The following is a 16,947-nucleotide window of genomic DNA, read 5'->3' on the forward strand; positions in this document are numbered from 1 at the left end:
AATAGCATATATATATATATATATATATATATATAATATTCACGTTGTCTCGTTCATAGGGTGTCTGAATTGATGAAGTAAGTAAGTATTTGACCCATGATTAAGAGTTCAATTCTCTATATCAACATTTTTTTGGATAAGTACCACAAGCACAAGTTTGTCCAATATGATTTATCATCTAGCGTGTCCAATATGATTTCAATTCTTTATAACAACATTTTTTTGGATAAGTACATCGCAAGCACAAGTTTGTCCGATACGATTTATCAACTAGTGTGATTTGCAATTTATTACCATAATTAAGAAGTTTATCTAATATGTAGCTAAAAATAGTGGCGTCTAGTTTCATAATTATAAAAAAATACATGTATTGTTTCAAAATATATAAATATAGGTATAATAATAGTTGATAAAGTCGGGCCGACGAATTCACAATGGAATGGGATATTTTATTCTAATATGATACGGTATTGATTCACGTAGTCTTTTGCTCTCGTATATAAATTTTTTTACTAATTCTATATTTATAGTAATTACAGATGGACTGAAATTAATAAATATAGTAAATAATGAAATCAATATTTAATAATATATGTAGCCGTGTAAAAAAATTTAGATATTATTTTTAATACAATTTTGATTTTATATACAGATAAATTTATGATGATTGATTTGTTTTCAGAATGTTAAATATAATAAGGAAAAAATATATATTTAATAAAAAGACCAACACCGATATGAGAATTTGTTTAGTTCAAAGGTTTTCAAATTTAATAATATTATTATATAGTTAGATTAAAAAAAAGAGCTTATTTTGTAAGGATATATTTTGATTAAGTCTATAAATTTTATATCATAAGAAGTAAAATATATCTTATTATATAGTGGTTATTTTACTTATTTATTTATTTGTCTTACTAAATAAATTAATAGTACGGACTATAATAATTCAAATTATATAAATTGTAGGAGGCTGTATATTCTATTTGATTAGTATATTACATTGAAGGTCATTCTACATGTAATAATGCATCATCAAAATTATGCACTTTCGGTAGTTTAAATAAGTGAAAGTTGGAAAAAAATATATATATACTCCATTAACGACGATAAATTAATTAATTAAGTTTATTTTATAAAAAAACACAAAAACTCTTGTGAGTAATGAGAAAATGGTTAATTTGTTTGACAAATATTGGACTCAATTTGATTCATGAAAAATTATTAATTTTTTATAATAAAAATAGTATTTTTCATTATAAATATAGATCGAATCGATCTGGTAACCTATCTCAGAGGAAAATGGATATATAAAAAAAAAATTTCCTCACAGATAAGCGGTGGCACATGGCTTTGCGTTTGTTTTAAGCCTTTAGAAACGTAAGAATCCCACTTCCACTATCCTCTATCCTCCCCCTGATCTTACTTTATTCAGTTATAATTCAGCAATTTAATTAATTATAAAAGAGCGGTTTTTAGCTAAAGATATAGGTCTTTTGTAAGACGATCTCACGAATTTTTATCTATGAGACGGATCATCCTACCGATATTCACAATAAAAAGTAATATTCTTAACATAAAAACTAAAAAATACTATTTTTTCATGGATGATTCAAATAAGAGATTTGTCTCACAAAATACAACCCGTGAGACCGTTTCACACAAATTTTTACCTTGTTATAATTGAATTCAAAACCCGATACATCTTCTCTAATGAAAATAGTAGAAATATATATTTACAAAATCATATATTATTTTACCTATCAAAAATTTAAGAAAGAAAGAAATATTTATTTTTAAAAAAATTCAGAATTCTCGTCATGATGATTGAATTTTGATTAAAATTAGACCGTACTATAATTTTATTTATCAACAAAATTTACATTATCCACATATATAGTGAAAATAATATTTTATGTTAATATGCTTTTTCATATACTATTAATATAACAAAAAATAATATTTTTTTGGTGTTAATACGGAGTTTTTGTATTAATATCATGTTTCATATAATATTTTTGATAATAAATTTTAGACGGGAAAATGATAAATATTAATTTTAGCAGACTTTTCTTCTCTTATATATATATATATACACACACACACACATATATATATGTGTGTGTGTGTCAAAATTTATTTACAAAAACATATAAATAACCTATAAAAACGCATTTTAAAATTAAAATATTTTTATTGTTATTAAGAAAGGTGAAGTGTGATAAATGTATAGATAAATATTTTTTAAAATATATATATTAAAATATATATTTTGACTAAAATTCCTGTATCTACCTTTGTTGACTTGTCCCAATAGTATGTGGCCCATGGTGGAAAAACTTGACCCGCATACGGACAAGAGATCTGTACCACTAGAGCTGGTGCCCCTAACAATAATTTAGAAGTATATCCATTTATTGCAGGTTTAGTTGGTAGCATTTCAAAATTTCCAAGGAAGAAGACTTTTAATTTCTACCAATTTAAATTTTAAAAATTGGTGCAACATTTTTTATGGTTTATATATTATATGATATGTTATCATATGGGAACAAATAAATGCTTCGGCCCAGAAGGTAACCGGATACTGATTCATTAGAATAATAACGAGTAAAGTACCAATATAAATTGATGTCTCTAACCAAACAAAAATATTAGCATACAAACTAGAGTAATCTCGTTTGCTTGTCTACTGATGAAAAGTGAACTGAATACTTTTCATAAAATTGAGATTAATATCCGACCAAGTGAATCACGCCCATTTGGCCATGAGAGACATCCCCCCAGCCCCCAACAGAACCGCCGCATAGGACTTAATCTGCAGCCTGATATTACCCTGAAGTTTTGGCCCCATGAAATCCGCCGCCAAGAGATCAACCAGAGCCATGTAGATCAAGAGCCCAGCAGAACAAGCATTCAGCAAGCCTACAGTGATCAGGGCTCGCGGGCTGTCGTCTCTGTAAGTGCTAGACAGCCCGATCCCCAGAGCTATTCCGAACGGGGTCGTGACCGAAAAGAAGAAGGCCATCGCGGCTTTCTTGATGAACTTGTACTCTGCCTGGAGGATGCAGCCGCCCAGGCCCATACCTTCGAACATTTGGTGGAAGCAGAGTGCAGCCACGAGGCCTTTGATTGTGCAGGTGTTGTTGGAGGCGCCGAGAGAGAGGCCTATCACCACCGAGTGGACTATGATTCCTATCTCTAAAACCTGCAATAGCATCATATATGATACATCCTTTGTTGTTAGTTCTTCACAAACGAATTACCATCTCATCGATAGCCATCCTATTGGGTTCGCTCAAAGGCATGCAAACCTCATACTTTAATCAAATCCACAGCAAGGGGAAGATGTTGAGTATCTTGGGTAATAAAGCTATACACATAAAATTAAATTTTGTTATACATGATCAAATATAGGTGGCAAAGGATAGGTACACGCATGATCGTCAAACTTTGAATTTCACATCCCTGATCCCACTTGGTTATTAAAGCCCACTTCACTTTCAGCCAAGAATATATAGAGCCATAGTGGAATTCAAGGTCCTAACCATTAACAATGGAAGACTTTAGACAACACAAAAAGCCGAGAGACTCTTGTCCCTTGCTAAAATTGTTTCTGTTTATTAGGGCAGAGATGTACCTGCACAGTCTCCAATCTCCACCCAACCTCTCAATATCAGTCTTTCGAGTAATTAATGAGATGGGAAGTGGCTTTCCAAATTGGTAATTTAATTTGTTTGGTTTCATTGGAAAATTAATTCTCTTCAGAACCTAACTCGCATGCATTGGTTTCTGTCTGATCATCCATCCTCTCCAGTCTCCAGGTGTGCTCTTTTTTAAGACCAAAGAATTAAAGAAACATTGAACAGCTTGTTTCCAAAATTTTTCAACTTATTCATTAATATATATAATTATTGAGTTTAAGTAGAATTCAAACTTATTTAATTACTTTGAATTCACCAAATAAAACGATCTTCCCCATTCAATGTGGAGTAGGTCTCTTGTGAGACGGTCTCACGAATTTTTATCTGTGAGACGGGTCAACCATACCGATATTCACAATAAAAATAATACTTTTAGCGGAAAAAGTAATATTTTTTAATGGATAACCGAAATAAGATATCTGTCTCACAAAGTATGACCCGTGAGACCGTCTCACACAAGTTTTTGTCAAATGCTAAACCAAACTCGCAAGTAGTGAGCGAGCTTTTCGATTTTTGATCCGACCCGATAAAAATTTAAGCTTTAGGCAATCAATATAAAGATACTATTAATTCCCAAGTTAACAGATATTGATGCATTCTTGAAGAAATAGCACTTAATTTCCGAATAATATGTTTTTTATGATCATGAGCTCTATAAATTTTTTCAAATATCATTCATAATTTCGTGCAAGATTTTATTTTTTTGGGTTTCGTCAATACATGTGTGTTGTGGGTGCGTTTATTCTGTTTAAACAAATAAAATTTATGTACTAACCATGGCAATCACTCGGTAACGAAGAAGTTGTGAGCCCTCGACTTCCACCTTGGATCCGTGGTGGTGGCCATGACCATGGAAGTGAGAATGCCCGCCGCCCGCCGCGCCCATCTCCTGATCTCCGGCGGCGGCTCCAGCACTCTCAGGGAGCACCACCCCCGGGCTCCGTTTCTTCGAATAAAAACTCGTGGTTAACGAATCCACCATGAGGGTGACAATGGCGGAGAGCATGGCTACGAATCCAGTGAACGGGAACTTATGCCACGGATTATCGTCCAAGCAGCTGGATGTGAGCATCTCGAAGGAATCCGGCAAAACGTGCATGAACCCAGTGGCTAAAATAATGCCCGAGGCGAACGATTTGACGATCACGAAGAGGCTGCGCTGGGGGCTAAGCGCAGGGACGGAGCGCGTGACGAGCGGGAGAGAGACGCCGATCATGCTGGTGAGGAGGATGGACACGATGGCGATTATCTTGAGGCTTAACGCTTTCTTCTTGTTGATGCATGCATCGGCCTCTTCGGCGCCGCAGCTCTCCACCACGGCGAGTACTCGCGGGACCGAGAAATCGGAAGCCATGAGTAAGACGAAGCAGAGCAGCTTCGAGAGTTGTGGTCCTCTTGAACCCATGATCATAGAAATGATTAGATTTATTTTCCAACTGTATCTTTTCCAACTATATATATATACACCCCGGTTCTTGAATTATAAAAATTATTTAATACATATATTTAAAATGTTTAAAATTCATGCAATAATGATATGATAAAAAAATCAAACATGTGAAAAAATATAAATTCTCACTCAAAAATTCTAACTCCGAGTCAAGTTTGAGACGAAATTCGAGTTTAAAACGGAAAACAAATTCTCCCCCTCATGTAAAATATATAAACGTATAGCCTGTGGTGGGAACAAGCTATAACACGAAAGGGGTGTGCGCTGAATTCCAGGAAGCAAATTTGCATGCGTGTAATTACTGATTCATATCTATTTCAGCTATTTAATTTAGTTTAAATTTAATTAATTGCCACCATATATTATGTTTATATTTCACTAAAATAATTAGGAAACTTGAGTTTTCTGTGTACATTTGAATTTGTTACCACGTGGACGAAATTGTTAGCGCCACAACCACAACACATGCAAAATTAATTGTAGCACTATCTTTTTATGTAACTCTAATAAAGTTATTATTTGATATCTTGAAATTAAATTTAATCAAGTAAATACAAGCCCGCCTGACAAATCAATCATTTCTTCCGTCTATATGATGAAAATTATTCCTACGGATACGGAGCTTCGCATGAAAAATCCGAAATCGAGATAGAGATTTCTGATTTTGTTGGGTTCGAAGATTTTAAAAATTCCTCGAAATAATTCGGAAAGATATGAAGATATTGTCTTCATCCCCCGAGCTCATACCAAAAACAATAATAATAATAAGTTCGGATGGTAATCGGTTTCGGGCTGCTCCCGTCTTTATCTTATTAATATTTTTTAAAACGAAGATGAATATTTGATCTCACATATTTGAGTTTAGAAATCTCCGAACTGAAAAAACAAAAACGAGATGAATATGAGGACAAAAACGGAATTCGAAAACCAAAATGGAAATGACAAATCCACCGTGCCCTAACTCGCCCGATTTCCATCCCTACACATCTACAAACATACACTATATTATGTCCATGGCGCGTGCACGAATGAAGTCCACTAATCTTCGGCGACGACTTGGAAATATGATAATTACACTTCGTGTCCACAATGGATAGATATGTCGATTGGCCAAATCTTTGTTTGGGAAAATATTAAAGAAATTTTTTAAATATTTTCTATAACTTTATTTATAAAATTTATATATCGGCAATCGATTTTATAATTATAAGGTAAAAATTTTTGTGAGACGGTCTCACAAGTCGTATTTTGTGAGACAAATATCTTATTTGGATCATCCATGAAAAAATATTACTTCTTATGAGTATTACTTTTTATTGTGAATATCGGTAGGGTTGACCCGTCTTACATATAAAGATTCGTGAGAACATCTCACAAAAGACATACTCTAATTATAACATGTCAGTAAAATGATTGTCAAATACATTAAATTAAGGAAGTTAAATGCAAATTATTCGTTCCATATTACAATGATATATTGATATGTTTGTATGTAAAACGAGATTACAATTCCGATCCTATTTCTAATTATTGAATTTAAGCAACGGAATAGGGTGAGATGGAAAATAAACTTCTAGCTGTTTCTTCTCCAACAAAGTAGGTGACATGTACTTCTATAGTCAATGGTTAATTTAGTGATTTTGGTGAGTGGTCACGAACGAGTACTACCGGTATCAAGGTTTTGACCAGGGATGATAATAGATAGGGTATGGGTCGGATTTCATACATCCATCTACATATCCATTTATTAAATTCATCCCCATACCCATACCTATACCCATCGGGTATTGAATTTCATCTCCATCTCCATATCCATCGGATTATCGGATACTTATACCCTACCCAAATACCCAATTATCATATACAATTGAATTTTTTTTCAAATTTAAATTGTTTCAATGAAGTTATGAATATTTAAAAAATTATTTAAATGAACAATAAGAAAACTATTCACGCTTTATATATATATATATATATATGTGTGTGTGTGTGTGCGTGTGTGTGTATCGAAGTTTTATATATTTTCTTCTCTTTTAATATACAAAGCATTGTTTTCTTTAATTTTCAAATTTATGATTATATGTATTGAAAACTCCGAAAATCGGTGGATTGACTGATGAATCTTTAATATAAATAAATATAAATACTATATATATATATATATATATAAATTTAAACGGGTATTCGGGTCAGGTGTGGGTCGAATTATATCAAACCCGCCTCCATACCCGAACCCGAAAATCCCCATACCCGATTACCCAATTATTTAATCGGGTCTAAAAATCCCTCCATACCCTCTTCTATTCGGGTCGGGTATCATATCCTCCAACGGGTTCGAAAGAAATTGTCATCCCTAGTTTTGACAACTTTACAACGCTCACGTCGTCAATTATTTGATTAAATTATATCAATAAAACAATAGTGATTGAAATGTAAAATTAGAATTCTTCTCAGAAATGTAATGAGTTTGAACTATTTATACCGAATATGAGTTTCGTTTCAGATATTTTCCCGAATCAAATAATTCATTTCAAATCAAATATTGTCAACTGACGCCAAAATCAAATAACAATTTGTCAAAATATCATAAATACGCCATGCATTTTAAAACTTCATTTAATCATATGATAATTTGTCAAAATATCATAAAGGGGCAGTGTATTTTGAAATTAAAAATTTAATTAACTTATATGTGTAATAAAAGTATTCATGTGTACGCATTACAACCGCACACAACGTATCCACGTGACAGTTAGAAATTTGAGAAATTTGATGGAAAAGGGGAAAAAATGTCAACACCTCGACGACGCCGTCTGTGGGAATCGAACCCACGACCACGTGGTTAAAAGCCACGCGCTCTACCAGCTGAGCTAAGACGGCGGCTATTTTGCATCCGCCGTTAAAAAATAATAAAGTAAAATCAACGGTTTCGGAATACAGGTTTTCTAGCGCTCTGCGGCCTTACTTGAAGACCGCGCCCCCTAAAACCAAACAAGAACTCCTGAAGGAATCCAAGTAACAATTGTGAAGTAGCAGAAAACCCTAGAATCACTATACTGATGGAGACTCCGCCGGAAAACAGGACAGCACAGAGCGAGCCCCAAATTGTGGATGTGCGGTCCGTGGTGGAGGCGATCTCTGCTGAAGATTCCGACGCCCCTCTCTACGAGGTTGAGAGCCTATGCATGCGCTGCGGCGATAATGTACGACGCCATTTATTCTAATTGTGCATTTGTGCTTTCCGGTTTCTTACGCTGCTCTGCTCTGCGCATGCAAAAGTGCTGTGTGTTTATGTATCATTGTTTCATCCTTGGACTATGTTCTCGTCTTTCTTCATTATTCTTGATACTGTTTTGATTTATCTGGGTATTGTGTGTTTCTACTGATACTTTTATTTGTTGGAGTTTGGATCTTTATATAATGGTCTGTAGTGGGGTTTTCTCCCGCAACAATTTCGTTCCAGGGTGGAGTTTGCTTATAAACAAATTTATTAACAGTTCATTCAAATGGCATACCTTTCATTCTGTAACCACCGACATATATGTGTATTATGTGTTCATTTTAATTTTGGTTACCTTCGCAAATAATATTATGTATGTTTCATTTTTACAATGCGTTATCATGGTTTGGTACTACAACTCACCCTTTTGCTTGAAATCTATGATGAAAGTTTCATATTAGTAGTCATGAGGTCAAGATTATTATTGTAGTTCGGGGAGTCAAACTAGACTTAAAGAAAAAATTCTATGTTTTAGCATTAGTCTTAAGACAATTTTATAGTAGCATTTTTGAATTTGGATGTAACTTTACTTGCACGACACTTGTATGCAATTGATATTAATATTTCGGATGTGAACAATGTTCTAAATGGCGGTCGAGGCGGCGTAGGCGGTCCTCGATTGGCTCACCTTTGTCTATGGCGTTCTCTATAGGCGGTCTGAGGCTATCCGAAGAGCGAGGAGGCGGTGGAAGCAATGATTTTAAAATTCTAGATAAGTCAAATAATTTGAAAACTACTCAAAGTCAATCAATTTAAAAAACTTAGACATAATAAAACATCTCTGACTCTCTTTTGTATTTATTTTTGGTTTCAAGTGTTCTCAACCATAAGCCACCACGTGCCTCAAACCGCCTCCAGCTGCCACTACCATCAGCCACCACCTTAATTATTTTGCTAGTTTGCATTTATATATTTATTTTCACTTTTTCTATATTGTATGAAGCTTTTTGTATGCATAAACGTTATTTAATTACATATATTACATAAAAAAATAATGATTTTTTGTAGTTACATTGTATGATTATTTATAGTTACCTATAAAAAATTGCTAAAAAAATTGAACTGCATAGGCGTTTGGCGGTCACTGACCTCTCCGCCACCGCCTCCTGTCATTTACGACATTGGATGTAAAGAAGAAGTTCTATACTTTTTTGCAGTAGTTGATGGTCTATCTTACATGACACTGATAAAATTCATGATTTATGTTTGGAAAATGTGATTTTTAACTTAATCATTAGCAATGCGCCAATGTCATTTCTAATTTATTTCTCGTTTAACAGGGGATAACAAGGTTTTTGTTAACTCTCATTCCACATTTTAGAAAGGTGACTTCCTTGTTCTTTCTCCCATTGCGTAATGAATTAAAGTTGTCTTCAAGATAAAAAAATTTGAATATCACATGAACTGGAACGTTATTTTCTTCAATGGATACTATGGTCATGTGTGGGAGACTTATTTCTGATTCAAGAAAATGCTTCTTGTTTTCCGCTTGAAACTTGATTTGTACATCTTTTCTCAGATACTGCTGTCAGCTTTCGAATGCACCCATTGTGGGGAGAGGTATTCACCTTTTCTCTTTCCAAGCACACAAGAATCTGTCATTTTAAGGTTTTCTTTTCAATATTTTTTTATACCTTTGTGCTTTCTTTCTGAAGGAATAATGAAGTGCAATTTGCCGGTGAAATCCAACCTAATGGTTGTCAATACCGTCTGGAAGTACCATCAGGTGATAAAAAGGTTGTCTTCCATGGAGTTTGATTATCTTGGTTAGTTAGACTGTTCAAACTATTACATGTTGACGCATATAAGTGTGGCTGTGGATGATTTTTGGTGGGGTCGGTTTGATTGTTCCCTACTGATTTGTATATTATCACGCTGGTTGGCTTCTTATTGCAGATGTTTAACCGTCAGGTTGTGAAATCAGAAACTGCCACAATCAAGGTTCTTTTCTTAACTACTTACGAAGCATTTGAGTTGCAATGCGTGGGCATGCATATTGACTGAGGTGATTGTTACCAATTTCTTGTGCACGTGTAAAGCTTGGATGTTTTTGACTGGGAATGCAGTTTCCCTCTCCCAAATTGTGTCAATCTTTTATCAATAATTTTCACTGCTATGAAACATTTTATTATTTTTATGTTCCTTTTGCAGATCCCTGAGCTGGATTTTGAGATTCCTACTGAGGCTCAGCGTGGGTCTTTGTCAACAGTACTTTACTGATATCTTCTCAGTTCAACTTCTGTTTCTTTTTATTTTAGAATAAGTCAAATTGAGCATGAGAATGAATTGGCTCACAACTTGCATTTGGTTCTGTTTAAAATAAAGAGAAATTGCCACGTGTTTCTGTTATGTATTCATTTTTGTGTATTTCAAAGAGAGACTAAATAATGAACACTCATAATTGCTTATTACATTTGTATCTGGGTCATTGAAATTTACATATCATGCTTTTGTCCAATTTTGATTCTAATGCAAAATATATGCTTGAGATGTAACGTTTTATATGAACGGCCTTATTTTGCTTTAGATAGTTGAATATGGCATACAGGTCACAGTATATGCAGTTCCATGCAAACTAATAGGTTTATTCATGTTGTACAAGTGGGCTATAGGTTTGTTATCAACCCGGATGCACCCTTTTATCTTTCATGGTTTTACTTTTACCATCCATTTGGTATGTTTACAGGTTGAAGGAATACTGGTCCGGGCTGCAGATGAGTTGGAAGCCCTTCAGGACGAGAGAAAGGTAAGTTGTTTAAATTCAGATACTTGCTTTCTAAAAAACCATCTTTCTACTCATAATTATTTTTCATTTTTGGGGGTGGGGACATTCAGAAAGTGGATCCACAGACTGCGGAAGCAATAGATGAATTCTTGATAAAGCTGAGAGCTTGTGCCACTGGAGATTCGCATTTTACTTTCATTCTTGATGATCCTTCTGGAAACAGCTTCATCGAGAACCCGTAAGTGTCTAATTATTTGATGCAAAGACATCACCGCGAGCTGAAATTTGAAGGACAAACCCAGTATTATCTAATCTGCTTGCATGTATGAGACAAGTAATGTGGAGAATAACTAATAAATTTTGATTAGGTATGCTCCTTCACCTGATCAATTGTTGATGATAAAGTCCTACGAGAGAACACCTGAGCAACATGCTGCGTTAGGATATCTCGTGGAGCCATCACAAGTAGGAGAACCCTATGCTGAACCAACTACAGATGGGACCACCGGTATTCCACAAATCCAAAGTGAACCACATGGTTCAGTTGGAGCGAAAGCTGGTCGTAAAGCAATAGCTCAGGGTAATAGTGTGGAATGTGTTGATGCTTTGTTTCGATATTCGTCGCCTGAAGAGGTAGTATAACTCATCTTTTTCCCTTTTTTGTGTATTCTACCTATGCATTCACTTGGACATGATTTCATAATTTCTTTATTATGTCATTGGATCATAATCACTGCTTTACTTTGTCGGCAGGTCATGACTTTTCCATCAACCTGTGGAATTTGTGCCACCAAATCTGAGTGTCGAATGTTCGTAACGAGTATCCTTTTTTTAAAAAAAGTTTATCCTTTATGATGAGATGTACCAGGAAAGTTCCTCTATTTTTTATGTAAGGATAAGGATGTGCTGTGTTGCTTGCTATCGCTTAATTTCTAAGGCAAGAGTTACACTTCTTGAGTTGTGAGGACAGTTTCTCTGGGTGATTTTGCTTCTTGATTTATCTTGGATCATGTATGGTTGATACCGAAGTTGATTGGTCTCATGTTGAGTTATTGTATCAGCTTCTGCTGCTGACAATATCGTAGTGCCCTTATTTGCATATTTTAGATGTATTGGAATCCGTTCTTACATAGAATTAGAACTGATTTAGTATGCTAGTGCTTAACAGGCTAAACCACCTATTAAGTACCTGATTTTTTTCTTCATTTCCTGTAAATTTTTTTAGCAATACACTGTGCGAGAGGTATTTGTTCCAACAGGTATACAAAACTTAGCCTAAGATTGTTTAGCAGTTGACTCTGATGTATTGATGATCTGTTATTGAATTGGCAAGCTTAACCATCGACAGATATTCCTTATTTTAGAGAAGTTATCGTAATGGCCTCCTCTTGCGATGGTTGTGGTTACCGTAATTCTGAGGCATGCATCTGTCAAAATCCCTCTGGCTCTATTTTATGTCCAACCGTCAGTTCTCTTTATTTTATTCTCTCTACTTTATGCTCATTTCATGTGCTTTGCAGGTGAAGCCCGGTGGTCCTATTTCTGACAAAGGAAAAAGGATTGCAGTTCATGTGAAGAACGTAAGAGACCTTTGCAGGGATGTTATAAAGGTACGCAATTTTGGTAAGTAGCTGGGATGTCACTGTCATTTTTCTTATTCACAAATGAGCTGTTTATTTCAGTAATATGTTCACTATCACGTGGAACATGTCAGCTTATGCTCGGTGACTTTTGAATCAACTGTGAATGAGATTTACTTGGATAATCAAAGGTTATAATCTTTAAATGCGTCCGATCTGTCATTATGCCGAGTGACCTCCAGAGTTTTAGATGTCGCTTACCCTACTTGATGTTATGTTGAAATTCTTTGATATGAGAGTTGGTTTTGTTACTGAAGTTTTATGTTGTATATATCCATACAACGAGAGCATGCAAGAATAATGCTTTTTCTGGAAAATATTTGTTCGTCTCAGATTATCACCTTTTTTTTGATGGATCGGTTCACTGTTGACATTTGAAAGAAAGACAATACATGGCATTATTATTTATGTAGACCTTATAGTTTGTATTTTCGGCTTTTTTTAATAAGATTTTCCGTGTGGAATTGAATTTCAATAGCATTTACCTGGTGCAAAACCATTAATGTCCCACCATATTTTCAAAATTATAAAATTGTTAAGAACATTGCTGAAAGATAATGCTATAAAATATTGAAAGTATTAAATGTAAATTTAGTTGCAGAAACAGGTGTCATTGCGTCTTTTATTTTACTACTAGAAGTATATCATTCTATGTTACTTCGGTTGAATTGCCCAATCCCACAATTTAATTGTTTTTTCTGTTTTTGTTGCGCCTGAAAAGGCTTTCCCTTTCTCCACTTTGGATCGGACAGACTGCTACAAAAACTCTAATTCCTTATCATTAAAAACCTCAGGCAGTCTTTCATGTTTTTTTAATATAATTCTGATTAATGATCCTATCGATATGGTAGTCGGACACTGCTGCTGTGATCATTCCAGAGATTGAGTTGGAATTGACCAGTGGCACTTTAGGTGGACTTGTCACAACTGTTGAAGGTTTGATATCAAAGATTGGTGAGAGTGAGTATCTTTTTTATCCTTTTTCTCCTTCCACCTCTCCTCGATGTGTTCCTCTTTTCAATTGAATATTTGTGTTATTTCGGGGTAGAGCAAGGGAGGTCTAGAAATATAAATAGTTAAGCACGGTACTATAGTGCCTTCAATCCATTAATTGGGGATTGGGAAACATGCCTAGTAAGTTGGAACAGAATAAGGTGCGTTTTTTGTTTAGGAGCATGCACATTATTGGCTTCTAATCCTTGTGTGAGCTTTTCCTGGAATGAAAGTGAAATTTCTGTTGTTATGTTTGTAAATGCTTCATCCCATAATTGTCCATCTCTGATGCAAATGCCATTAAATTATATCTTAATTTTGTGATAACCTCATGTATGCAATTTGATGAACGACTCTAAAGGGTTCACATTAAAATTTAAATGTGACGAGTCTCCAAATTTCAAAACTAATCATCAAATTACTTGCAGGTCTTGAGAGAGTACATGGTTTCACGTTTGGTGATAGTGTAGATTATACTGAAAAGGTCAAGTGGCAGGAGTTTAGGGCAAAACTTGAAAAGGTACTCGCTCTAGTATTGACAATGTCAACTCTACCATTGACAATGTCAACTCTACCATCCCTGAAATTTAGGCCTTTTCTTCCCCCTGTTTTGCACTTGCATACTCTCTCTTGATACTTGAGTCAACCCATTGCTCCTTGTACTCTTGTTCTTTGCAATATCTATACTGCATATTCTCATTGTTATTATATTTTCTATTAATCTTGTTCTGTTATGGTGTTTGGTTCCTCGGGTTTGAACTTTCGTTCTTCTTTGAATTGGGATGGTATGGAATTTTTCGTACTATTGTTCCTTATTTTCTTTAATGATTATTGTTAAAGTAGAACATAAGGATTGTGTTGTGAGCTTACTCTAGGAGGTATGAGTCTGTTGACACTTCCTCAAACATGAATTAGACTAGCTTTAACAAGCTCTCGAGGAAACTGCACGGAAGCTTCATTAATTTCTGCATCATATTTCCATATTGGGAAAGTCAATGTAACATGTACATTTGGGTATGGAAAGACACAGTTGATATTGCATATAGAGAACTTCGAAAGAATCGACAAATAAAAGCCAATTTTATGCAAACTGGGATGGGCATTGCTGCAAATGGTATACATGGATTTTCAATCTGCAAATATCCATATTTGTCATTTGTAAACTTGGTTAATCGCTCTGACCTTGCAATTTGTTTACTTGATTCTTTTTTCTTTGGAAATTGTGAATTTCGGGGATACATGTGCGTGTACCTGATTAGAACTCTTGAAAAAGCATGCTAATGTATAGTTATCCGATAGCAATGTCAAGTTGTCATATATTTTCGGCAGTTGAAAAGCTTGGAAGAACCTTGGACTTTGATAATTGATGATGCTTTGGCAAACTCATTCGTTGCCCCCGCAACTGATGAATTAAAAGACGATAATCAGCTGATATGTAAGTCTGTCCCCCGATATTTTTTCAAAAGTCAATCAATCGTTTTCCAGAAAAATAGTTGTAGCATTTACTTAGTGTTGATGAATGTGTGATGCTAGTGGAGGAATATGAGAGGAGTTCGGAGCAAAATGAGGAACTGGGACTAAATGATATGGATACGTCTTCAGCTGATGTTTACGTTGATGCCAAGTGATGCGTTAGTGTTGTATGCTATTTTTGTATTCGTTTGTTTTAATATTGACGTTTTGTTACTGAACAATAGAAGAAAGGGATTTGTTATTTATTTTTAATTTAAAGAAAATTGTTGTCGCTGCGACACAATTTTGTCTGCAATGATAAGGAGTTGGAGGTATATATCGATATGTTTGTTCTGCCATTGATAGGTTAGAGTTGACGAGGATTATTTGGTTATTTCGATCCTACTCTGGGGTTGATTAATGGTCATAAAAAGACCATGTAATTTTTTAATATTATACAATACATCTCTCTTTATTACTATTGAATCAACATATCATCCCAATCATAATATCAGATAAATCTGTTTACTCGGTATTTAGAAATTTACATGTTTCAGGCGTGAATTTACAAGGAGTCATTCCTCCACAGTTGGGAAATCTCTCTTCTCTTGTCTCCCTGGATTTGAGCAACAGCAGCTTTCATGGAATTCAGATCCCATTCCAGCTACAATTGCCAATTTTTCAAGATTAGAAGAGCTACGGTTGAGCCTGAACTCCTTAGAAGGGAAAATTCCCCAAGAAATCGGATATCTTCGTGCCCTGACTTTCCTGAATCTGGAAAGGAATCTGTTGACAGGACCGATTCCATTGAGCATCTTCAACATCTCAACTTTAGAAATGATCGGGCTGTCGCTTAATGATCTAACCGGCAAACTTCCACTTAGTATATGCAACAACCTTCCGAACCTGGAGGGGCTGTATCTTTCAAACAATTTGTTACTCGGATCAATACCTCCAAGTTAACAAAAATGTGACGAGCTAAAAGTGCTGTCCCTAAGCGGTAATTATTTCAGAGGAAGCATACCAAGAGAAATTGGAAATTTGACAAGGCTGATCATTTTGCATCTTGGGGGAAATGGATCGAAAGGTATGTACGTGTATTTCCTCATTTCCATCGACCGGGGTATTTGAACTATAATTTAAAATACAGGATAAAATTCCACTGGAGATTGGCAATCTTCAGAAACTAGAGGTGTTTGGGTTGGACTGGAATTATTTAAGCGGCTCTCTTCCATCAAGTATCTTCAACATTTCAGCATTGATGATCTTTATATTCGCACAACTATTCCCTAGATATTTTACCCACGTTGAATGAACATTATGATAAACGTGACTTGTGCACTAGACTTCCTTCACAATGAAAGTGTAACACAAGTGGTCCATTGTGAACCTGAAACCTTACAAATGTGCAATGTCCTGCTTGACAAAGATATGGTTGGACGTGCTAGCGATTTTGGTATATCTAAGCTACGGCATGGATGGGAGGCCATAGCACCAACATCGGCCACAATTGGTTATATGGCACCAGGTGCTAGTACTTGCTATAAATGCAAGAAAACAACACTTTCTCGAAAATTTTGGTATGACTTCGATGAACTAATTTTATTAGATTTTGATATAGAATATGGTTATCAAGGGATAGTAACCTGGAAGAGTGATGTCTACAGCTACGATATACTGTTGATGGAACATGTTTTCAGGGGAAT

General features: G+C 35.0%; 2 protein-coding genes and 1 non-coding gene across 6 annotated transcripts; 1 reads left to right on the forward strand and 2 right to left on the reverse strand.

Annotated features, from left to right (window-relative positions):
- Positions 1-2,574: 2,574 nt before the first annotated feature.
- Positions 2,575-5,185, reverse strand: LOC140959552 (fe(2+) transport protein 1-like). Its single transcript, XM_073417454.1, has 2 exons — positions 4,477-5,185; positions 2,575-3,205 (listed from the first exon to the last, which is right to left on the reverse strand). The coding sequence occupies exons 1-2, from the start codon at positions 5,110-5,112 to the stop codon at positions 2,750-2,752; spliced, it is 1,092 nt and encodes a 363-aa protein (XP_073273555.1). The 5' UTR covers positions 5,113-5,185; the 3' UTR covers positions 2,575-2,749.
- A 2,773-nt stretch (positions 5,186-7,958) lies between these two features.
- Positions 7,959-8,031, reverse strand: TRNAK-UUU (transfer RNA lysine (anticodon UUU)). The gene has a single exon. It is a non-coding gene; the product is annotated as a tRNA-Lys (tRNA).
- A 67-nt stretch (positions 8,032-8,098) lies between these two features.
- Positions 8,099-15,677, forward strand: LOC140959551 (uncharacterized). Of its 4 annotated transcripts, none has more exons than XM_073417449.1 (16): positions 8,099-8,354; positions 9,712-9,756; positions 9,951-9,991; positions 10,087-10,168; positions 10,328-10,372; positions 10,583-10,639; positions 11,118-11,177; positions 11,267-11,394; positions 11,525-11,789; positions 11,910-11,976; positions 12,505-12,575; positions 12,677-12,766; positions 13,648-13,756; positions 14,218-14,309; positions 15,119-15,224; positions 15,323-15,674. In XM_073417449.1, exons 1-16 carry the CDS (start codon positions 8,211-8,213, stop codon positions 15,415-15,417), a joined length of 1,497 nt encoding a protein of 498 aa, XP_073273550.1. In that variant the 5' UTR covers positions 8,099-8,210; the 3' UTR covers positions 15,418-15,674. The 4 variants fall into 4 exon arrangements, with proteins under 4 accessions (XP_073273550.1, XP_073273551.1, XP_073273553.1 ...); XM_073417452.1 differs by having other exon boundaries at positions 8,218-8,354; positions 10,087-10,157; positions 15,323-15,676; XM_073417453.1 differs by having other exon boundaries at positions 8,269-8,377; positions 10,087-10,157; positions 15,323-15,676.
- Positions 15,678-16,947: the final 1,270 nt, after the last annotated feature.

The sequence above is a fragment of the Primulina huaijiensis genome, chromosome 15 (assembly GCF_012295235.1).
Source record: "Primulina huaijiensis isolate GDHJ02 chromosome 15, ASM1229523v2, whole genome shotgun sequence".
NCBI lineage: Eukaryota > Viridiplantae > Streptophyta > Magnoliopsida > Lamiales > Gesneriaceae > Primulina > Primulina huaijiensis.